Below are 25,753 nucleotides of genomic sequence, written 5' to 3'. Positions count from 1 at the left end.
AGCGATTACGCAAATACAATTGCTATGCTGCGAAATAAAATTCTGCACCGCAGTTTTATTTCTGAGTGTATTTTCCGCTCAGTATTTATGCAGCGTGTGGATGAGATTTGTTCAACCTCATCCTCTTTGCTGCTTTTGTATTCTGTTGCGTTTTTTCAGTCCGCAATTCCGGATGGAAAAAACGCAGCAATTCCGCTACGTGTGGACAAGCGCTAAGTGATATCCAGCAATATTTTACCAAGGACAGAAGTTGTCAAACTAACCTGACTTGTTTTTATGAGTAGGTAAGTAAAGGCCTGAACACTGGCCACTTTGGGTATTGTGTTTTTGGACTTTGCAAAGACATTTGACACTGTCCCTCATAGAGGCCTGAGGGTATGTGCACACGCTAGCTGGCTTTTACGTGTGATAAGACAGGCTGTTTTCAGGAGAAAACAGCTGCCTCGTTTCAGACGTAAATGCTCCTCTTCGCATTTTGCGAGGCTTCTCTGACAGCCGTAAATCTTGAGCTGTTCTTCATTGAGTTCAATGAAGAACGGCTCAAATTACGTCTGAAAGAAGTGTCCTGCACTTCTTTTGACGAGGCTGTATTTTTACGCGTCGTCGTTTGACAGCTGTCAAACGACAACGCGTAAATGACAGGTTGTCTGCACAGTACGTCGGCAAACCCATTCAAATAAATGGGCAGATGTTTGCCGACGTATTGTAGCCTTATCTTCTGACATAAAACGAGGCATAATACGCCTCGTTTACGTCTGAAAATAGGTCGTGTGAACCCAGCCTGATGGGTAAATTAAGGTCTATAAATTTAGAAATTATAGTTTGTAATTGGATTGAGAATTGGCTCTAGGACTGTATCCAGAGAATTGTGGTAAATGATTCTTACTCTGAATGGTCCCGGGTAATAAGTGGTGTACCCCAGGGTTCCGTGCTGGGACCACTGTTGTTCAATTTATTAATGATAAATGGGGTTTATAGCACTAATAGCACTATTTCTATTTTTGCAGATGAGACCAAGCAATGTAGTAAATTGCAGTTTATGGAGGATGTTCATAAATTACAAACTGCATTGGACACACTGTTTGGGTATCCACTTGGCAACAGTGGCACAATGTCAATATATGTAAAGTTATGCAATTGGGTACTAATAATCTGCATGCACCATATGTCCTAGGGGGAAGTTAAAACTGGGGGATTCACTTGTTGAGAATGATCTGGGTGTAATTGTAGATCATAGACTAAATAACAGGATGTAGAAAAAGTTATCGCAGTAGGTGGAACCAGCACTCATCTTCTAAAAAGTCCTTTTTATTTGTAACAAAGTAAAAACATCAATACAAAAAAACAGAACACCCACAAAGAATCCAATTGACGCGTTTTTTACTCCAACGAGTCCTTAGTCATAACACACAAGGAAGTGAAAACATGTTCATTTAAATATTCTACATACCCCTCCCAAAACACAAAAAAAATAACAGCATGCAATGTCAATCAGCTGCTTCTAAGGCTAGCAGAATATAGTCTTTAGTAACCCCTTAACTACATGCCACATACATGTACGTAAATTTAAAATGAAAAGCTCACCAAAAACAGAGAAACAAAAAAACTAAGCAGTTGGGGCCAAAAACGCATGAGGAAAGTATTGTGTGAACAGGGAATAATATTTATATTCACTGTCAACATCTGATCACTGTGTTTTACCCTATAATAAAAACCTACAAAAAATACGGTGTGTGTGAATCTGGTTTAACTCCTTAACGCCGAAGGACGGATATATCCGTCCTCAGCAGCTGCTAGTTCGCGCAGGAGGACGGATATATCCGTCCTGTGATGGCGCGGGTACTGCCAGTGTACCCACGCGATCAGCGGCAGGAGCACGGCTGTTATACACAGCCTGGCTCCTTCTGCAACTGCCGGAATCGAAGCGCGCTCCGATTCCGGCAGTTTAACCCATTAAATGCCGCTGTCAATAGTGACAGCGGCATCTAATGTGTTTGACAGAGGGAGGGAGCTCCCTCTGTCACCCGATCGGCGCCCCCGCAAACAAATCGCGGGTCGCCGTCGGGTTTCCATGACAGCCGGGGGTTTAACAAAGACCCCCAGGTCTGTTTTCCGCAACTGCCTGTTAGGCGATGCCGGAGGCATGACCTAACAGGTTGCCTGTCAGTTTTACACTGACAGGCAATAATGCTTTGGTATACGAAGTATACCAAAGCATTATGTATGCGATCGGCACATCGCATAGTGAAGGCCCCTGGTGGGACTTAAAAAAAAAATGTCAATCAGTTAAATAAAGTTTGTTGAAAAAAAAAATAATAATTACAGTCAAAATCAAATAAAACTGTAACTTTTATTCAGTAAAAGCGTCAAAACAAATCACACATACACATATATGGTATCCCCGCTATCGTAACGACTTGACCAATAAAATGAACACATTAATTAAACCGCCGGATGAACGGCGTCCAAAAAAACCGCAAAAAACAACGACAAAATTCTCTCTTTTCTCCCATTACCCCCCTAAAAAATAAAATAAAAGTTAATCTATAAGTCCTATGTACCCCAAAATAGTACTAATGAAAACTACACATTGGCCCGCAAAAATCAAGCCCACATACGGCCACATCGACGGAAAAATAAAAAAATGACGGCTCTTGGAATGCGGCGATGCAAAAACAAGTAATTTTTTTCTAAAAGGCTTTTTATTGTGCAAACGTAGGAAAACATATAAAACCTTTACATATTTGGTATCCCCGTAATCGTGCCAACCCATAGAATAAAGTTAACATTTTATTTACGCTGCATAGTAAACGGCGTAAATTTATAACGTGAAAATCAATGTTGGAATAGCTGCTTATTTTCAATTCTCTCCTAAAATAAAGTTAATAAAAGTTAATCAATATATTGTAAGCATCTAAAAATGGTGCAATTACAAAATACAACTCGTCCCGCAAAAAACAAGCCCTTATACGGCTATGTCGACGGAATAAAAAAAAGTTACGACTCTTGGAATGCGACCGTGATAGAACAAAAAATAATCCTTGGTCATGAACGTGCAAAATGGCCCGGTCATTAAGGGGTTAACTCTTCCAAAAAAAAACAACAAATAAGTGTCCTATTTGTTATTATTCATTTTAGACTACATTTTTATTTCATTGTTATTGTTTTTAATCAAATGAAACTATTTTATTTATTGCTAGGCTGTGTAAATAACAAATTCTGCACTGATGTTCAATATTCCTCATTGATATGATATTTTTTATGAATTTAATATTCTTCAATGATAGAACATTCTTTATTGATATAGTATTTTTTATTGCTTTCATAGTTTTCATTGATAGAATATTCTTCACTGATATAATATTTTTATTGATTTAATATTCTTCATTGATAGAATGCTCTTCATTGATATAATATTTCTTATTGATTTAATATTCTTCATTGATCTAATATTCCTCATTGACATATTATGTATACGATCGTTTATCTCTCCAGGGAGCAGTGTGAACAGCAGCAGCAGCTTTGGGTGGGAGTTGTCAGCAATGTGCAGCTGTACACTGAGCATGTCTCTGCGGAGCAGCTCATTCTGCACAAAGGCAGCAGACGGAGGACACCGCCGCAGACAAAGCGTCCCTTCCTCTCCAGCAGCGTTAAGCGCGTTCTTTTCCTCCCAGCATCGTTCCTGCAGGCTCGGAAAATGTCTTATTTCTTAGAAAAGATCAGTGCCTGAGAAAATGGGGAATCAGGATGGTAAACTGAAGAGAACTCCTGCAGATGTGCGGGATAGAGCTGACTCTAGGCCTGAAGATGGAGAACATGTCAAAAAGGGAGGCAGAAAGAGCCATGGAAAACGCAATGAGCCGCACGGTAAGAAAAGAAGCAAATCGGAATCCAGAGCGTCGGTGTTTTCCAATCTAAGAATCAGAAAGACTCTGTCCAGGTCTAAGGATGGCACGTGTGGTTCCAATGACGATGTCCTGGGAGGGCAGCACCTGCAAGCAGATGAGCTGGACAGCACCCATTCAGTGGCTACCAAAACGCCCGAAATCAGCATATCAGCGGATGAAGGAGGCCTCTCTGATACTGATGCTGAGCACTTTCATGTCAACAAATCCCTGGTAGCAGCTGCTGGCAGTGACATCCAGGAAGGACAAAAGACCAGCTCAGGCTCGGACACAGATATTTACAGCTTTCATTCTGCCACAGAACAAGATGACTTGCTCTTTGATATCCAGATGGCAATCAAAATGCAGTTCTCTCAAGAGGGATCTCATGAAGGGGAAACTGATCATCTGTCAAAGGTTCTTCAAGGACCTCTGTCAAGTTCTCACACAATATTCTGGGATGCAGGTGATCAGCTGACATCTAATAAGGAAAGAATTCTCATTCAAGTTCAGTCACAGGAGAAGGAAGATATTACAAGTAGTAAAACAACCCAAGTACAAGGAAAGGGAAGCATTACTGAAGAAAACCAAGAAGCTTCTGCCCCTGAGACTGACATTGTGACAAGTGACACCAACAACTCCTCTCCTCAAGTATGTGAAGCTGAGGAGTTGGGGTCTTTGCTTATAAAGTGCACGCAGGATTCAGATACCTGTGCAGGTGTAGAAACAACTGAAAGATCTAGGGGTAATAACAAGTGGATAGAAGAAGAGAAAGCTCAGTCACTCTCTAAAACAGGTGACACTGTCTATACAGGAGAGCTCCCAGGAGCTGGAGCAGGTACCAAGGAGAGCTCCCCTGCCTCAGGAAACTCTACTGATAGTGGGCAGCCACTTACAGCTAAAAGGGAACAAACGTCTTGGAATGGTTCGTCCGATGGACAATTCTTTCCAAAAGATGGTGCAGGGCTTAGACAGTACACGGGTAGTGCTTTAAAAGGGAATACAAGCCGATCTGCAGACTGGACAAATGAAATGATCAAGGCCAGAAGTAAACGCCTCAGGAAAGGAAGCATTTCAGCAGATGAAAGTGGTGTCCCAAGAAAGTGTTCAAGTGTTCCAGCATCTTCTTCCAGTTTATCCAATGGACTTCAAGGTGAGAAAATAGAAATATATATATATATATACCTGTGTAATGGCTTTCGGTAAAGTAACTTCCACTAGTACTATGTCACTATGTCACTAGTCATTTTGTGTTTTAGCTGCAGTAAAGTAAATAATTCATGTAAGGAGGCTGAGATATGGGGAGATGGAAGTTGTTCTCATATTAAAGTGTGTTTTTTCAGGCAGCAAAAAAAAATGTACACCAATAACCCTCATATTACTATTGTTCTTTGCGCCCCTCTCAGTCATGTGGGCCTGGTAGTACAGTAGTTCCTTCCAATACTGTGACGTGTCATCGTAGCTGCACCACACTGAGACTGAGAAGTATTGTGTCTGCCTGTGACATGCAGAAGAAGAAAAACAAAAACACGTTTGACCCTACAAAACCAGTTTTTTGTAATTCAGGGGGGGGGGGGGGTGGGGGAAATACATGAGACCACCTTTTTTAGACCATTCTAAAAGCAGCAACATGTGGACCGCTCACTAGTGTAAGGACTTGACATAAACATCTGCATGTGTCTCAGGTCCCTGTAGCCCTGAGACTGAGGGGAGGGTGTAGAATATTACAGTTACTGCAAACACACCTTAGGCCCCATGCACACGAACGTGCTTTTGCGGCCGCAATTCCCCGGAAAATCCACGGGAGAATTGTGGCCCCATTCATTTCTATGGGGCCATGCACACGACCGTAGTTTTTACGGTCTGTGCATGGCAGGGAGCCTGGACCGCAGAAAGAACGGACATGTCTTATTACGGGCTCATTGAAAATAATGGCCGCGGCCATGTGCATTGCCCGCGATTTGCGGGCGGCTTGCGGCTGACAGTCCGCTGCCGGCCGACCCTAAAATCACAGCCGTGCACATGGCTACAGTCGTGTGCATGATGCCTAAGTCATCATATTATCAGTTACATTACTTTAATAATTTGCTAAGCCATCTAACATACTAAAATAGTATTTTCAGCAATAAATCCTAAAGGGCTTGTCTCTCAAAGAGAGTGCATATGGATGACATAGAGGGAGATCTCCCACTCTGGTAGGGCCTGTGTCACAACGATCACGTTACTTCCCCCATCGGCGCTTACATACTGACTGCAAGGTGCTCCGTGATACAGCTGTCTCTAAACAGCTGTATCACGGAGCCTCACCCTGGGCAAAACAGCTTGCACTCTGGTCATGTGATCGCAGGGACAGTCTATCACAACAATCACTTACCGGTATGTTCAGACGCAAAATTAAAAACGGCTAAAAATTTCGGAGCCGTTTTCAAGGGAAAACAGCCTCTGATTTCAAGGCCTTTTTGATGCTGAATATGAAGATTCCATTAATTTGAAGCTTCTTTTGAGGCTTTTTTTAGGTGTTTTTCATAGTGTTAATGGAAAATCGGCTCCAAAAACGCTTTTTTATTCTATGAGGCGTTTTTTTAATTCAGCAGCATAAAAATAAGCCTCATTCTGTTCCAAAATCAGCCTGAAAAGAAGCTGTTTCAACATTCCCTACTTCTCCCATCGGCGCTTACGTGCCGATCATAAGGGTATGTTCACACGCTTAGCAAAAAACGTCTGAAAATACGGAGCTGTTTTCAAGTAAAAACAGCTCCTGATTTTCAGACGTTTTTTAAGCAACGCGCATTTTTAGCAGTGTTTTTACAGCCGTTTTTGGAACTGCTATAGTCAATGAAAAACGGCTCCAAAAACGTCTCAAGAAGTGACATGCACTTCTTTTTCGCAGGTGTTTGTTTTACGCGGCCATTTTTCAAAAGGAACAGAGCGACGTTTTTCCCGTTGAAATCAATGGGCAGATGTTTGAAGGCGTTCTGCCTCCGATTCTTCTGCTGTTTACCGGCCGTTTACGGCCCGAAAAATGGCCGAAAATAAGCTGTGTGAACATACCCTAAGGAGCACCGTGATAGAGTCTTGAAACAGCTGTATCCCGGATCTTCAACACGAGACCATCAGTGTGACAGGCAGCCTGTCACAGCGATCACAGAAAAGTGTGTTAGTAAATAACAAACTTTTCCATTAGTTGTGTCTTCTCCCTCTAGGCAGGCTGCTAGAGAGGGAGAAGAATAGTGTAAAAAATACACACACAATTTTTTTTCAATAAATGCTACACTATATATCAATGTTTATGAGATCGTTAGGTATTAGGTAGATAGAGATAATAATAATCTTTATTTGTTTGACACAAAAAATCTGCGTATAGATAGATCATAATTATTATAATATCTTTATATATCTATCTAAATGCAGATTTTTTTGTGCCATACAAATAAAGATTATTATTTTTTCTATCTTTCTACCTATGTCTGGCTGTCTGTGGCTGATTGTCTGTCTGTCTATCTATCTCATACCATATAAATTGAGATAGTACAGTTTTAGGGGGAGTTCACACATCGTTTTTTGACGCGGAAACCGCGTCGGAAAACGCGCCAAAAAACGTCCAAAAATGCCTCCCATTCATTTCAATGGGAGGTGGAGGCGTTTTTGTCCCGCGAGCGGAAAAACTGGCTTGCAGGAAAAAGAAGGGACATGCCCTATCTTCTGGCATTTATGCTTCTGACCTCCCATTGACATCAAATCGCTGCATTTTTTTCCCTGCGGCGCTCAATGGTTAAAAGGTTATATTTATTTTACGGGTCGTTGCGATTGAAGTGGTACGAAGTATATGTTTTTTTTATGGTGAACTATTTTTAAAATTAAAATAATTTTTATTTAAAATAGGGGCTTACTTTTTTTTGGGTGGGTTTTAAACATAATTTTCCTTTTTTTTGTCCTCCAATGGAACTTAAAGCAGCGACAGATTGATCTCTTCTATAATTCTGTGGAATACATAGTATTCCAAAGCATTGTTTCTAGTTGGTGTAACACTGGCGGGCTGCCTATTAGGCCATACCTCTGGCGGGTCTCGGGGAGCCAATGTACTTACAGAGGGGGCCACTTTCTCTGTCAAACACATTGGATGCATCTAAGAAGGTTAAACGATGGAGATTAGAGGTTCCTCTGATCTCTGTGGGGCTGTGGCTTTCTATTACAACATACTTGTCCTGCGTTGGCAACAAGTTAAAATCTAACATACCCAATTCTTGCTTTCACCACCATCTGCCATAGTGGGACAGTTGGGAGCAGTGGTGTAACAATCGTGGTTTTAGGGGTGTGTGACCGGAGGGGAAGGAGGCCCCCCAGGCTGCAACATCAGTCCCTGTCACACAAGGTGCCGTGTTGCATACGTCAGGATGTTATGTGCTGCATCGTATATAACTTTCTGACACTGCCTGGCATCAGGACCTTGTATGTGCCGTGGCAGAGCTTGTACCTAACTTTTCAGGTGACTTTTTAGAATAAGCTGTAATTTGTGTGAAAATTAGGAATAACATTACTTCTGGCCATTATATGACTTGTATCCTGCACTTTTTTTAGCAGTTTCCTGGGGGATCCTGCAAAAAACTTATACTGTGCGGTATACATTTTTTAACATGGGAGCCTATGGGTAATGGATGCCACTGTATTGCATCTGTCTCAGGTATATGTTAATAGTATACGTCGGGACAGTGTCGTCAGGAGCTTCCCCGTATATAGCGCTTCAGGTAGCGCTTTGCCCGGTCTGTTGCCTATACAGTGGGATACATTGCAGCCTTGCGTTGGAGTTAGGGCACGTTCAGACGTGGCAGAATTTTTCCGCTGCAAATGTTGGTGCAGATTTGGGGCAATTACGCAACTAATCTGTACCAATATTTGCATATTTGAGGCTGGGTTCACACGAGCACATTAACGTCCGTAATGGACGGACGTATTTCGGCCGGAAGTCCCGGACCGAACTCAGTGCAGGGAGCCGGGCTCCTAGCATCGTAGTTAAGTACGACGCAAGGAGTCCCTGCCTCTCCGTGGAACTACTGTCCCATACTGAAAATATGCTTACAGTACGGGACAGTTGTCCTGTAGCATCGTACATAACTATGATGCTAGGAGCCCGGCTCCCTGTACTGAGTTCGGTCCGGGACTAACGTCATTACGGACGTTAATGTGCTCGTGTGAACCCAGCCTGACAGGCAATTCAGACGTTGCAGATATCACAGCGGACTTGCCACAGATTTTAGTTTTTGCAGTGCAAAGGCTGAAATCCGCAGTGAAATTCTCCGTCTTCTCCACAATGGAAAGTGCATGCTCCAGAGGGAAAAAATTTGCACCACAGCCTAATTTCCGCAAAGTAATTTTCTGCAACGTCTGAACTAACTTTCCTAAAAATGTATAGAAAGAAATGAAAAAAACGGCCGCTAGACAATTCCACTGCGGACTCTCCGCAGCGGAATTCCACAGCAATTCCGCCATGTCTGAACGTGCCCTTATACGTCGGGAATCCTCCTGACGTACAACTCTGGCGGAAGGCAAGGCCTTAGACCCCCTGCACAGGTACAGGATTTGTTGCGGATTTTCCGTCCAGACGTACTAGCGGAAAATCCATAACGCAAGACTGTTTCAGGCAATTGAATGAGATTTAACCTCTTTGCGCACCTGAACGTAATAGCACGTCCTGGTGCGAGAGTGATGTAAGGAGCGAGCTCACGCGTTGAGCCTGCTCCATACGCTGTGGGTGTCAGCTGTGTATTACAGGGACAGCGGACAAGAACAATGGCCAGGAACAGCGGTCGCGCAGTTTCTGGCCGTTTAACCCCTTAAATGCCGCAGTCAATCGCGACCGCGGCATCTAAGGCATTAGAAAGGGAGGGCGTCCCCCTCCGACAGCCTATCGGGCCTGACCCGACACGATTGCGGAGTGCCAATGGATGTCATGGCAACCCAGGGGCCTAATGAAGGCCCCTAGGTCTGCCTACACTCTGCCTCTGTTAAGTTGTGCCTCTGGCAGAGCTTAAAGGGGTTTTCCAGGCAATAAAAATTGATAGTCTATCCTCAGGATAGGCCATCAATAGCTGATGGGTCGGAGTCCAACTCCTGGGACCCCCGCAGATCAGCTGTTTTGAAGGGGCTCTTCCTTTCTTCTTGTTCACTGTGAATCTTCGACACGCATTTAGCGGCGATTCACAGGTATTGCAGCCTTTCCTCCCATTGAAGGGAGATTCACAGTGAGTTAGAAGAAATGATGGGGAAGCAGCGCTCGTTTGATATATATTACTATTGCAGTGTATTGTACCAGCAATCTAATGATCGCTGGTTCAAGTCCCCTAGGGGGACTGATAAAATGTGTAAAGAAAAGTTTTTAGTAGTGAAAAAAAATATTTTAAACGTTCACAAAACACCCCTTTTCCCATTTTTCCTCTAAAAGAATGTAAAAAATAAACAAAATTTGTATACCTGTGTACATAAAATTCTGAATGCTAAGCCATGAATAAGGACGGAGACACCATCCGAAACGCGTAGGCTACCTACCTTCACATTTTTTTCATTGCAAGATATACTATATACGCCATTGAATACCCTCTTTTAATCAAGAACGAATAAAACTTGGAAAAAGATTCCTTTTACCTCTGCCAGCGCTGGATCCAACCACTCTTTCCTAAAAATAGCAAGTTTTCCGTGTGCCACCACGAGGATCCTAGCGCCAGGATTACCAATTACAAAACACGCAACTTTCACAAGGTGAGCTGGAGAAATCCTCCCTATTTTTACTTGTTTCTACAATGGGCAGTTGTTTGGAGGCGTTCTGGTTCAGATTTTTCGGCCGTTTTTCTGCCGTTTATGGGCCTAAAAACGGCCGAAAATAGCCCGTGTGAACAAAACCCTTAGGCTGGGTTCACACAAGCATGTTACATCCTTAATGGATGGAACGTATTTTGGCCGCAAGTCCCGGACCGAACACACTGCAGGGAGCCGGGCTCCTAGCATCATAGTTATGTACGATGTAGGAGTCCCTGCCTCGCTGCAGGACAACTGTCCCGTACTGTAATCATGTTGTTTTTTTAATAAACAAAATTTTATTGATCCAATATAGGAATAGGAATTAGGATCACAATTTTTACAAGTAAACAAAAGGTAAATATACAAACAAACTAACTCCCAATCCAGGTATGGTAAAATGATCATATATTCGAACGAGGAAATCAAGAGAGCAGCAAAATAGTTAGAATTGGTCCACTGTTCCAATAAGTAAGTACGTTTATAGGGCCCTTGAATAGAGGCTACAGAGCGTTCCATAACACAATTATTATTAACATATAATATCACTTCACTCATACTAGGCACTGTTGTAGATTTCCAGTATTTTGCAAGTAATATTTTTGCACACAGTAATACATGAAAAATTACGTTTCTGTCACCCGGAGAGAAATCCACCAATCCCACATGCAATAGGGCTAAAGTAGGGGTGAGCTGTAATCATGTTTTCAGTACGGGACAGTAGTTCCACGGAGAGGCAGGGACTCCTAGCGTCGTAAATAACTATGATGCTAGGAGCCCGGCTCCCTGCACTGAGTTCGGTCCGGGACTTGCAGCCGAAATACGTTCCGTCCATTACGGACGTAACATGCTCGTGTGAACCCAGCCTTATGCTTATAAATCCGAAACATTAAAGTATCCCTATATTACATGAATTCATGTTTATGCATAATTTAGCAATGTTTTTTTTTTTTATATAATGGGATTCTAAAAGACTTTCCACTTTATCGCCACTCTTCTTTTTTTATGGACAACTCATTAAAAAAAATCATGGGCATCATCTTTGTTTATACAGACAAGTTGATAAAACAAAATCAATCAAAGATTTTATTTTTTACATATTATATGTCTGTAGCGCAAATACAAAGCACACACACACACACACGCGCACGCACACGCACACGCGCACGTGCACACACACACGTTTTTGTGGCAGCTCCTTCCTTTTGGATCCGCTTCTGGCTTTGGCTCAAAAAACTGCCACAAAAATAGCATCAAAACTGTGTGTGAACCTGGCCTAAGAACACGGAAAAAAGTTCCTTTTTTTTTTAACCCCTTAAGGATGCAGCCTTGTTTTGGCCTTAAGGCTCAGAGCCCATTTTTCAAATCTGACATATTTCACTTTATGTGGCAATAACGTCGGAATGCTTAAACCTATCCAAGCGATTCTGAGAATGTTTTCTCGTGACACATTGGGCTTTATGTTAGTGGTAAAATTTGGACTATATATTCAGTGTTTATTGGTGAAAAATTGCAAAATGTAGAGAAAATTTGTAAAAAATAGCATTTTTCTAAATTTAAATGCATCTGCTTGTAAAACAGACAGTTATACCACCCAAAATAGTTACTAGTTCACATTTCCCATATGTCTACTTTAGATTGGCAGCGTTTTTTGAACATTCTTTTATTTTTCCTGGACGTTACAAGGTTTAGAACATAAACAGCAATTTCTCATATAGGTAAGAAAATTTCAAAAGCCTTTTTTTTAAGGTACCTGTTCAGTTCCGAAGTGGCTTTGAGGGGCCTATGTATTAGAAACCCCCATAAAACACCCCATTTTGAAAACTAGACCCCCTCAAAGTATTCAAAACAGCATTTAGAAAGTTTATTTAACCCTTCAGGCATTTCACAGAAATTAAAGCAAAGTAGAGGTGAAATTTGCAAATTTATTTTTTCTTGCTGAATTTCAATTGTATTCAATTTTTTTCTGTAACACAGAAGATTTTACCAGAGAAACACTACTAAATATGTATTATCCAGATTCTGCAGTTTTTAGAAATGTCCCACATGTGTCTCTAGTGCGCTCGTGGACTAAAACACAAGCACCAGAAGCAAAGAAGGACCTAGTACATTTTGAGGCCTCTTTTTTATTAGAATATAACTTAGGCAGCATGCCAGGTTTGAAGAGGTGTTGAGGTGCCAAAACAGTAGGAATCCCACAAAAGAAATTTAAAAAATGAATTTTTTCCAATAAACTGTAATTTTTCATCAACATTTCTTATTTTCACAGGGAACAAAATACCACATTTTGTTGCCCAATTTCTCCTGAGTGCAGTAATACCACATTTGTGGCGATAAACTGCTGTTTGGGCCCATGGGTGGCCTCAGAAGGGAAGGAGCGCTGTGTGTTGTTTGGAGTGCAGATTTTGCTGGATTGGTTTTCGGTGCCATGTCGCATTTGCAAAACCCCAGAGGTATCAAAGCAATGGAAACCCACCAGAAGTGACCCCATTTCGGAAACTACACCCCTCAAGGAATTCATTTATGGTTGTTGTTACCTTTTTAACCCCACGGTTTTTTCACAGCACGCATTTGAATTGGGCTGTGAAATTCCAATAAGGTGTCATTTTTGATAAAAATTTCTTATTTTCACAGGGAACAAAATACACCATTTTGTTGCCAAATTTCTCCTGAGTGCAGCAATACCGCATTTGTGGCGATAAACTGCCGTTTGGGCCCATGGGTGGCCTCAGAAGGGAAGGAGCGCTGTGTGTTCTTTGGAGTGCAATTTTGCTGGATTGGTTTTTTGGGTGCCATGTCGCATTTGCAGAGCCCCAGAGGTATCAAAGCAATGGAAACCCACCAGAAGTGACCCCATTTTGGAAACTACACCCCTCAAGGAATTAATTGATGGGTAATGTGACCATTTAGACCTCATAGTTTCTTCACAGAACTTATTTGAATTGGGCTGGGAATTTAAAACACATTTTTTTTTCCAATAATATGTAGTTTTAGCTCAAAATTTCTTATTTTCACAAGAAATAAAATACTCCATTTTATTGCCCATTTTGTCCTGAGTGCAACAATACCCCATTTGTGGCAATAAACTGCCGTTTGAGCCCATGGGAGGCCTCAGAAGGGAAGGAGCACTGTGTGTTCTTTCGAGTGCAGATTTTGCTGGATTGGTTTTCGGGTGCCATGTCGCATTTGCAGAGACCCAGAGGTATCAAAGCAATGGAAACCCACCAGAAGTGACCTCATTTTGGAAACTACACCCCTCAAGGAATTCATTTATTGGTGTTGTGACGATTTTGACCCCATAGTTTTTTCACATAACTTATTTGAATTGGGCTGGGAATTCAAACAAAATTAATTTTTTCCAATAATATGTAGTTTTGGCTGAAAATGTCTTATTTTCACAAGAAATAAAAATACCCCATTTTGTTACCCAATTTGTCCTGAGTGCGGCAATGCCCAATTTGTGGTGATAAACTGCCGTTTGGGCCCATGGGAGGGCTCAGAAGGAAAGGACCACCATTTGGCTTTTCTGGTGCTAAGTCATGTATGCAGAAGCCCCTGAGGTACCAGTACAGTTGAAACCCCCAAGAAGTGACCCTGTTTTAAAAACTACACCCCTTAAGGCATTCATCTAGAGGTGTAGTGAGCATTTTGACCGGAGACATTTTCCCTTATAAACTGTAATGTGGGTTCTCACGGGTATGGCAATACCCTCAATGTGGCTGTTATCAGCTGCCTGGGCACACGGCAGGGCTCAGAAGGGAAAGATGAGGGGGTTAAGCTGTGCGGAGTGCATCAGGGTAAGTAAATCTGGGTAGATTAAAAATCAAGGGATGTATGATACATTTTGAAGCACTCTTTCATACGGAGCCTTAGTTTTTCGGGACACGTGTCACATTGATATATTGTGTCCTTCCTTATCCTCCTCTTATAGCAGACTTTGTACCTCTTTTGACTTTTTCCTATCTTGCCAGTTTGGGGAACTTCTCCTGGAAAGTGTTGCCCTGGTACGATGTGTGTGGTCTCGGTTCCAGAAGTACTGGGTGCCCCCACTTCTTGATCCCTAAAGATCAGGTTCTTGATAATTACCTCTTGAAATTCCAGGAAAGTTCCAGTCTGGCCTGTACATTGACGTAGCACGTACGTATTGTACAATGCCATCTGTATGATGTGCACGGCCAGCTTCTTATACCACAACGCATGGCACTGTAGGGCTTCAGGACTTGATCTGACAAGTCCACCCCTCCCATGTACCTATTGTAGTCCAGGATGCAGTCTGGTTTGGGGGTCTCTGTACTGGTACCTCGTACAGGTACATGGGTACTGGTGTGGGCATGTATTGTCAATACAAGGACAGCTCTCTCGTCCTTGTACCTGACACACAAAATGTTGCTACTGGATTGTGCCCTGCTCTCACCACTTCTGAGTGTTTGCCCAAGCAGAGTCTTAGGGAGGCCTCTCAGATTTCATCTAGCAGTGCCGCATGCCGCAGGACTTCTGGAAGCGAGGCAGTTGAAGAGTGGGACGCTGGTATAAAAATTATCCAGGTAGAGGTGGTAACCCTGATCCAGCAGTGGGTGCACCAAATCCCACACAATTTTTGCATTAACTCCCAGTAAGGGGGGGCATTCTGGGGGCTGAGCACTGGTGTCCTTCCCTTCATATATCCTAAATTTGTAGGTATACCCTGATGCACTCTCGCACAGCTTATACATCTTCACACCATACCTTGCCCTCCTACCCGGCTGGTACTGGCGGAATTGAAGCCTCCCTTTAATATGTACCAATGACTCATCAATAGAAATACAATTCTCGGGGGTGTATGCTTGGGAAAACCGGGCACTGAAACGGTCTAATAGGGGTCTCCGTTTATACAAACGGTCAAAACTGGGGTCGTCTTGGAGTAGGCAATGCTCATTAGGAGATGCGAAGTATTGCCTCATTTTTTTTATTTTTTTTTAGGTTCCAGTTCAGTTCTGAAGTTGCTTTGAGAAGGCTTATATATTAGACACCCCCATCAAACACCCCATTTTAGAAACTAGACCCCTCAAAGTATTCACAACGGCATTTAGAAAGTTTATGAACTCTTTAGGAGTTTCACAGGAATTTAGAGCAAAGTAGAGGTGAAATCTACATATTTTTGTCAGAAAATCCTTTTTATACAATTTTTTTCTATAACACAAAAGGTTTTACCAGAGAAACGCAACTTAATGCTTATTGCCCAGATTCTGCAGTTTTGAGAAATATCCCTCATGTGGCCCTAGTGCGGTAATGGACTGAAGCACCGGCCTCCGAAGCAAAGGAGCACCTAGAGGATTTTGAAGCCTCTTTTTTATTAGGCACCATGTCCGGTTTGAACAGGTCTTGTGGAAACCCCCAAAAGTGACCCCATTTTGTAAACTAGACCCCTTGAGGAATTCGTTGTAGTTTTCTTGGGGTGCATGCCACTTTTTGATCAGTTTTTATTCTATTTTTAGGTGGCGTGGTGACTAAAAAACAGCAATTCTAATATTGTTTTTTTATTCTATTTTTTTTACAGCGTTCACCGTGCGCTATAAATGACATATTCACTTTATTCTGTGGGGCGATACGATTATGGCGATACCAGATGTTTATAGGTTTTTTTTATGTCTTATGGCGTTTGCACAATAAAATACGTTTTGTAAAAAATCATTCACTTTTTGTGTTACCATATTCTAAAAGCCAGAACTTTTTTATTTTTCCATCAATAAAGCCGTTCGAGGACTTATTTTTTGCGTAACGAACTGTAGTTTCGATCAGTACCATTTTTCGGTACATGCGACTTTTTGATCTCTTTTTATTCAATTTTTTGGGAGGTGAATTGACCAAACAATTGCGATTGTGGTACAGCTTATTATTATTTTCTTTTACTGCGTTCACCGTGCGGGATAAATAACGAAATAATTTTGTATTTCAGGCCGTTACGGACGCGGCAATACCAATTATGTATAGTTTATTTGTTTATTTATCTATTTTTATTAATAATAAAGGCCTGATAAGGGAAAAAGGGGGATTTTTACTTTGATTACTTTTAAAACTTTTATTTTCTTATTTTTACACATCTTTTTTTACTTTATTACTTTGTCCCACTAGGGGACTTGAGGGCAGGAGGCCCTGATCGCTATTCTAATACACTGCACTACATGCGTAGTGCAGTGTATTAGAGCTGTCAGCTACTCACTGACAGCAAGCATAGTGGGTCCTGACTTTGTCAGAACCCACTAGGCTTCCGTCGATGGCATAGCCGGACGCCATTGTTTGGTGTCCGGTTGCCATAGTCACCATCGCAGGCCGCTATCATGTAGCAGGCCGTCGATGGTAGCTTAACTCCTAAAAAGATCTCTATTGAACGCGGCTTTTAAGGGGTTAATCAGCGGGGACACAGCGATCGGTCCCCGCTATAGGAGCTGCGGCAGCTGCTGTACGAGACAGCAGCGTCACAGCTCCTGTATGTGTCGGGAGGACGGCCGAAATGGCCGTTACTTCCGAGACGTACTATTAGGTCATGGAGCGCGAACGATACAGCTACCATGACCTAATAGCACGTCCAGGAGCGGGAAGGGGTTAAAGAACGGTCAGTGAATTTATGGGCCATTGGTAAGCCTGCCACTAGGGGGCATAATTGTTTTTGTTTTTTTTATAGTGCGAACTGAGATACATTTCAGGCCTCCTTCACACAGTTTTCGTTTGTAGCATTTAGAAATTAAACTCAGCAACCAAACAATGTCCGAAACAACGGCAGTAAAAACTAGACGAAAAACTAAAATGTTTTGTGTGAATCCCGCCTTCCAGAGTTATCAAGAATTAGGGTATGTTCACACGGCCTATTTACGGACGTAATTCGGGCGTTCTTGCCCCGAATTACGCCCGAAAATAGCGCCTCAATAGCGCTGACAAACATCTGCCCATTGAAAGCAATGGGCAGACGTTTGTCTGTTCACACGAGGCGTAAATTTACGCGCCGCTGTCAAATGACGGCGCGTAAATTGACGCCCTCGTCAAAGAAGTGACCTGTCACTTCTTTGGCCGTAATTGGAGCCGTTCTTCATTCACTCCAATGAATAGCAGCGCCAATTACGGCCATAATTGACGCGGCGTTCAAGCGCCTGCACATGCCGGTACGGCTGAAAATACGGGGATGTTTTCAGGCTGAAACATCCCCGTAATTTCAGCCGTTACGGACGCCCTCGTGTGAACATACCCTTATTATTATTTCTGCAACTGAAAGTCAGTTCCATTCATGTGACTGGGGTTGTTTCTGCAGCAGGTGAATGGATTTCTGCAAGTTCCATTCAGATGAATAAAACTGATTTTCAGTCGCATAAATTTCTGCAACAAAATCTGCCCCGTATGCGTGCCCCCTATAGGTAGGTATGTACCCACGAATTCATTTTTTGCTATCTTCCCAGTTTAGTTAATAAGAAAAAAAAAGCAAAACAAAACTCATGTCTTTCAAACACAAGTGAGCACATACTCAAACAAAGTAATAAAATGTGCAGCCCATAGGAGTTTTTTGGTATTTATCTGCTTTGAATTAATGCAGCTGTCTTCCAACTCATGAACTAATTTCTATGTCATTTTTTTATGTTTAATGCAGGACAAACTTTACTGGAAAAACTGTTTAGTCAGCAAAGGAATGCAGCTGAGGATGCAGAAAAACTCTGCTCTGAAATTGTTTCTATGAGCCTGCTTCTTCCTTTTAGTGACTGCTTTCGGGAGCAATGTACAAAAAGCGCAGAGCAGATTCCCTCCAATATCCATGTAAGTAATGAAATGCTTTCATTAATTCAGAACTTAAATGTTTTGGTCAGCCGCAGTTACTTTTCTTCTTTCCAAATAGCGGCGTCGCCATGCAGCCGAAACGACGTCCACATGTATTGGCTAACGTCTGCACGATTTTCTCAATAATACCCAGCAAAATCGTGCAGCCATTGACTACCGCTAATGAGCGTGGTTTTGGCCACATGCGTGGGACCGTACCCTTAGACAGTGTTGACATGGTGTGGTTGTATCAATTTTTTTTACATGACTTTTCTTAAAAATGTGATCCATCTGTAGCATGTGAACACAGGCTTAAAGGGGTGTTCCCATCTTACATATGTATGGCATATCCTGTGGGACCCACACCTATTACCTGGTGAGGTGTCCGCTGACCGCCGTTTCCAAGCCACTGCACAGGAGGACAGGAATTACGGAACTCGCAGAGTTGGAGGCCCGTATCTGTCAAACATTTATGGAATATCCACAGGATATGATATAAATGGCTAAAATGAGATTACATATAGTTACATCATATGGTTAAAAAAAGCATGTGTCAATTCCCAACCAAGGGAGATCAAGGGATGTAGATGAAAGGAAGTTTGAGGGGGAACGAAAAATCTTAGAGCTTTGTTTCCCACTATGAGGAGGAAGGCAAAATAAAACATTGTACGGTATAAGTTTTTATGTTGCTTTTTTTCAATAATGGCGGCGACTTTCTTTGGTTACGTGAAAATACAAAAAATATTGACAAAACTGCGATGTGTGAATAAGGCCTTAACCCTTTCAGGGCGGAGCTAATTTTGGCCTTCAGGACCAGCCCCATTTTTTTAAATCTGACGTGTCATTTTATGTGGTAATAACTCTGGAATGCTTTTGCCTATCCAATCGATTCTGAGATTGTTTTCTCGTGACATATTTTACTTTATGTTAGTGGAAAAACTTGGTCAATAAATTCATTGGTTATATGTGAAAAACACCAGAATTTAAAGAAAATTTGCAAAAATTATGATTTTTCTAATTTTAAATGTATCTGCTTGTAAAACAGATAGTAATACCACACAAAAAAGTTACTATTTCACATAATCCATATGTCTAATTTATATTTGCATAGTTTTTTGAACATTATTTTATTTTTATAGGACGTTACAAGGCTTAGAACTTTAGCAGCAATTTCTCACATTTTCAAGAAAATTTCAAAAGGCTATTTTTCATGGACCAGTTCAGTTCTGAAGTGGCTTTGATGGCCTTATGTACTAGATAGACCCCATGAATCACCCCATTTTAAAAACTGCACCACTCAAAGTATTCAAAACAGCATTCAGAAAGTTTCTTAAGCCTTTAGGCGTTTTACAGGAATTAAAGCAAAGTAGAGGGGAAATGTACAAATTAAATTTTTTTTGCCGAAATTCATTTGTAATACATTTTTTTCTGTAACACAGAAGGTTTTACCAGAGAAAGACAACTCAATATTTATTGCCCAGATTCTGCAGTTTTTAGAAATATCCCACATGTGGCCCTAATGTGCTAATCAGATGCAAAGGAGCACCTTGAGGATTTTTGGGCTTTTTTTAGAATATATTTTAGGCACCATGTCGGGTTTGAAGAGGTCCTGTGGTGCCAGAACAGTGGAAACTCCCCAAAAGTGACACGGTTTTGGAAACCACACACCTCAAGGAATTTATCTAGGGGTATAGATGGCATCTTGACCCCACAGGTCTTTTGCTATATTTATTGGAGTTTGTCTGTGAAAATGAAAATATAATTTTTTTCTGAAAAAATATAAAAAATTTACATTTTTACAAGGAATAAAGAATAAGATGCACCCCAAAACTCGTAAAGCTATTTCTCGCGATTATGGCAATACCCCATATGTGGTAATAAACTGCTGTTAGGACCCACGGCAGAGCTCAGAAGGGAAGGAGCGCCATTTGGCTTTTGGAGCGCAGATTTTGCTTGGTAATAGTTCTGTTTGGGGTTTTGCTGGTATTTCAGTTTATAATGTGGGGGCATATGTAAGCTGGGCAGAGTACATCAGGGCATAATAAGAGGGTATAATGGGGTAAGTAAATAATTCATAGATGTGTGGCCAGTGTCACACTGCTAAATGGTGCCCAATCTTATCTGCTTTTGGAACACCCTGCACAATTTCTGTCGCTATATTCTGAGCACCAGAACTTTTTTATTTTTTCTCCACCAGAGCCGTGCGAGGGCTTATTTGTTACGTTACAATCTGTAGTTTTAATTGGTACAATTTTAGGGTATATGTGATTTTTTGATCACTTTTTATTCGATTTTTTGGCAGGCAAAGGGACAAAAAAACATAAATTCTGACAATGTTTTTTATTCCTTTTTTTATTTACAGTGTACTACGTGCGCTATAAATGACATTTTACTTTATTCTGCGGGTCAATATAATTACGGCGATACCATATGTATATAGTTTTCTTTCTATGTTTTGTGGCGTTTGCGCAATAAAATCACTTTTCTATAAAAAAAATTGTGTCACCATATTCTGAGAGCCATAACTTTTTTATTTTTCAGTCAAAAAAGTATTGTAAGGGCTTGTTTCTTGCGGGACGGGTTGTAGTGATGTCAGGGGCTCTGTCTAGAAGCGGAATCCCCGGCCAGTGTGATCTGACACCGGGGGTTCCGCTCCTAGACTCAGTTCAGGTGGCGCTATTTACAGTGGGGGATGCGATGCTATCTACAGCAGAGGGTTACCATCTAGCATCGCACCCCCCACTGTAAATAGCACCACCTGAACTGACTCTAGGAGCGGAATCCCCTGTGTCAGATCGCACTCGCCGGGGATTCCGCTTCTAGACAGAGCCCCTGACTTCACTGTCCATTTGCACAGTGACATTAGTGGCTCTCTCTAGGAGCGGAATCCCCGGTAGACACTCTGGCCGGGGAGTCTGCTACTGGAGAAGCCCCTGGTGTCACTATCCATATATACCTAGAGGAAAAACGAGAAATTACCACAGCGCCACATGGTGCAGATCACAAGAGAAAATACAGGAAAAGAACAATGGTGAAGATTTTGGTCACCTTTAGGAGTTGTGCGAGTAGTTGGCACAACTCTACTGTAGGCAGGTAATAATGTTATTGGGTGATGTAGCTGCAGCTAGGTCCAAACTGGTGGTACAAAGACAACCTCTCAATGAGACATATAAGGAGAAAAATTGTGAACCAAAGTACAGCGCTGCTAACATCAAATGCAAGTCCAGACAATGAGTTAATAAAAGGGATTTATTGGGTTTTTGAATAAAATAATTGATTAAATAGGCAATTGAATAGGCTACGCGTTTCGACACTGGACTAGCATCTTTATCAGGCCAAGTCTTTAATAAAAAAAACAATAAATCCCTTTTATTACCTCCTTGTCTGAACTTGCATTTGATGTTAGAAGCACTATCCATATATGGATAATAACGTCAGCCGCTCTCTCTAGGAGCGGAATCCCCGGTGTCAGATCGCTCTGGCCGGGGATTCCGCTTCTAGACAGAGCCCCTGACGTCACTGCCCATTTGCACAGTGACGTTAGTGGCTCTCTCTAGGAGCGGAATCCCCGGCCGACCCTCTGGTCGGGGACTCCGCTACTGGAGAAGCCCCTGGTGTCACTATCCATATATGGACAGGGGATTCCGCTTTTAGAGTTAACCCCTGACGTCACTGTCCATATATGGACAGAGACATGAGGGGCTTCCTGTAGGCACAGAATCTTCGGCCAGAGCGGTTCCGTTCCTACAGTGAGCTACAGTGGAGCTATTTACAGGAAGGGGGTGCCATTCAGTTTCTATCTGCAGCGGGGATATTGCTAAATACAGGGGGGGATGTTTCTATCTACAGGGGGGTGCCACTATTTACAGGGAGTGAGGTGCTATCTACATGGGGGTGCTATATACAGGGGGTGTGGCACTATCTACATGGGTACTGTGGCATATTGGCACTATCTACAGGGGACACTGGTGCTATCTACATGGGCACTTTGTGTGGCACTAAGTGGGCATTATCTACAGTGAGAACTGTGGCAATCTGTGGGCACTGTGGAACTATTTATAGTGGACACTATCTACATGGGCACTGGCACTATTTATGTGGGCAATGTGGCACTATCTACAGTGGTATTGCGTCACTATCTACATGGGCACTATGGTGTTTTCAGGGGGTTGGAACAAAAAGCCCTATTGAATAAAATTCATCCATTTTTTTAACGTCCATAAAAAACGAATGGCAAATGCCGGTTAAAAATGGTCAGACGGCCAGGAAATGGATTCAAATTTTGAGACACATTGATGCAAAACAGCCATGAAAAACTGACAGTTGATTCGTTTTTGACTGCCATTTTTTTCACGGTCATGTGTATATAGCCCCCTTCACTCTCCCCTCACAGCGATCCAGGGTGACGGAGAGAGAAGAGGACTAATTGTTACAGAGCTCTACAGTGTATGTGTGTGTATATATATATATATATATATATATATTATATATATATATATATATATATATATAGAAAAAGCAAAGTAAAAGCAGCACCGTTCCTCCAGTGTAGGGTGCACAAGAAAGGCTTGAGAAAGGCCCCATTGAGCAGGGCTGAAACGTTGCATGTGGTGATTAAAAAGATCAATTTTTTCACTGAACTTGGAGTGCTGACCTGTATATTGGAGTTTGCTATATATATATATATATATATACATATAAAAAAATAATAATAATATATATATATATATATATATATATACATATATAAAAAAAGACAAAAAAGTGTTTTTTCCTTAATTTTTTGTGATTTGTCTGCTCAAAATCATACTAAAAATTAAAAACACTGAATTAATTAAGCTAATCTAGAAAATGAAAGCCTCATAAATCTTGTAAAAAGAAACAAAGTAAAAATAGTTGTGATATTCAAAGCGGTTCCAAAGATATTATCGTTTAAAGAAGTGCATATCAAAAATGGAAATTTTGACCTGGACACATGGGCATCAATGACCCTTGGTCATGAAAAACTTTAAAGGCTATGTACACTTTTGAAATAGTTTTTATTAAAAAATAAAAATGTCTATCAGTGTGTTTGGTGCAACTTTCTAAATACTTTTTATTAAAAATTATTTTTACTTTTCGAGATACAGCTGCTTTTTATCCTGTATACAGAGCAGCTGTATCTAGCGCTGAGACCAGAATCCATCAGGATTATTCAGATTATGGGTCATATTAAAGGTGGAAAAAGTTCTGAAATGATTCATCTCGCACTGATTTTTTTTTACATGAAAAAAAACCTGGCATTTTAAGAGGGGTGTGTAATCTTTTTATATCCACATTTAAAATAGCCATTTTTTGTTAAATGAACTTGTTTTGTTTTATGCCTTTGATTAATGGTCATGCTGCAAGCATCATTTGAATGTTACTTTGTAGTACATGCTGATCCAGGGCTGTCTTTCAGCTTACTCTCTATGTACATCTTTTGTGAGGCTTCTGTTATGTTTTTACTGTTATTAGTTTTTATTAGGCTGCAGTCACACGTGGCATATTTGCCGTGTATTTCCACAGTGTAAATATTTGCTGCGTAAAACTGTACAATGTCCAATGGGGAAAATATTCAACAACTCAGACAGATTTCTCAATTCCTGGCGTTGCAGAATATGTGCTTACATTCCCCTAGGGTCAGATTGTGTTTCAGAGGAGCACAGGAGCCTCTGTCAGCCGAGCTGTCAGTCCATCTGACCAACAGATTCGGCTTACAGCGGTGTTATGCAGCTTCTATGTTTATGGTAATTTGCATTCTAGGGGTGTTTCTAGGGGATTTTGTGGCTTAAAACATCCCACAATTTGGAATTTTTCAAAAGAGAAGAAAAGGCATAAAAACAACTAGTATTCAAGTTCTTATAAGGGCATGTTCACACGCAGTGTTTTTAGGAGTTTTCCTGGGCGTAAACGCCTTGAAAACCACTTGAAAAAAACGGAAGCTGAACGCCTACAAACATCTGCCCATTGATTTTAATGGGAAAAATCGTGTTTCGTTCAGACAGGGTGTTTTTTTACGCGACCGTTTGGAAAAAGGCACGTAAAAAAAACGCCCTGTAAAAAGAAGTCGCATGTCTCTTCTAGAGACATTTTTGGAGCTATTTTTCATTGTGTCAATAGAAAAACAGCTCCAAAAACGGCTCAAAAAAACGCATCAGAAAACGTTTGATGCATTAAAAACGGCTGAAAATCAGATGCAAAGAACGTCACTTTTGCCTTACACTAGTTTTGAAAAATTTATTCATGGGAGCATTTTTATCAGCTACAACGTTTCCCTTTATAAATATGGAACTTTTAGGCTGGGTTCACACAGAGTATTTTGCATGCAGAAAATCTGCCTCAAAATTCCGTTTGGAATCTGCCTGCATGCCATTTTTGCTGCGTTCCCTGCCTGCGGCCATTGAGCGCCGCGGGCAAAAGACGCCGCGAAATACGCCTTCTCTGTCTCCCATTGATGTCAATGGGAGGTCAGAGACATAAAAAGGCCGAAGATATGGAATGTCGCTTCATTTTCACGCGAGACGGTTTTTCCGCACGCGGGGAAAAAAATCCTCCGCCTCCCATTGAAATCAATGGGAGGCATTTTCGACCGCTTTTTGGCGCGTTTTCCGACGCGGTCTCTGCGTCAAAAAACTTGTAAGAAAACTCTTTGTGAACTGACCCTTAACATCACATATACCTTTGTACTATTAAGCTGAATTACAGAAAATTATGTACCCCTTCTTGGGTAAAAATACTCCTTAAAATGCTAAGAGGATTATTTTTACTCTGCTGGAAAATATATAGTGCTACCTCTGCCTGCAGGGTCAAATAGTGTTTATTAATGATACCAGGGGCGCGCACGGGTCGCCTAGTGACAAGGTATAATTGCCGTAAGGGAAGCGAGGGAACGCTGGAGCATGGAGAAGTGAGTTCAGTGTGACCAGCGCTGTATGTGACATTGCAAAATAAATAGTAATATAATAAAATATAATAGCAAGTGAGGTGGGCAGCGTATTATGAACACCCATAATCACAAATTGTCTACACTTAAAGGGGTCTTCCAGTCAATAAAAAAATGATGGCCTATCGTCAGGATAGGCCCATCACTAGCTGATGGGTCACGATCCGATTGCCGGGACCCCTGCAGATCAGCTGTTTTGAAGGGGTTGCAGTGCTCGTACGAGCGCTGCTTCCCCTTCATTTCTTCTTGCTCATTGTGAATCGTCGACACGCATTTAGCAGCGATTCACAGGTATTGCAGCCTTTTCTCCCATTGAAGTGAATGGGAGAAAAGGCTG

The 25,753-nt window shown here is 41.6% G+C and overlaps 1 protein-coding gene across 1 annotated transcript in view; it reads left to right on the top strand.

The window, feature by feature from the left end:
• Positions 1-3,582: 3,582 nt before the first annotated feature.
• The window catches only part of FMN2 (formin 2), a 302,966-nt gene continuing 280,795 nt past the window's right edge, over positions 3,583-25,753 (top strand). The window contains exons 1-2 of the mRNA XM_075862445.1: positions 3,583-5,037; positions 18,289-18,452. Of these exons, the coding sequence (XP_075718560.1) occupies positions 3,735-5,037; positions 18,289-18,452 (1,467 nt within the window). The 5' untranslated portion in view covers positions 3,583-3,734. The remainder of the gene's footprint in view (positions 5,038-18,288; positions 18,453-25,753) is intronic.

The sequence above is a fragment of the Rhinoderma darwinii genome, chromosome 4 (genome assembly GCF_050947455.1).
Source record: "Rhinoderma darwinii isolate aRhiDar2 chromosome 4, aRhiDar2.hap1, whole genome shotgun sequence".
In the NCBI taxonomy this organism is placed as follows: domain Eukaryota; kingdom Metazoa; phylum Chordata; class Amphibia; order Anura; family Rhinodermatidae; genus Rhinoderma; species Rhinoderma darwinii.
The sequence above is the reverse complement of the archived record's forward strand: the minus strand, read 5'-3'. Positions and strand labels throughout refer to the sequence as shown.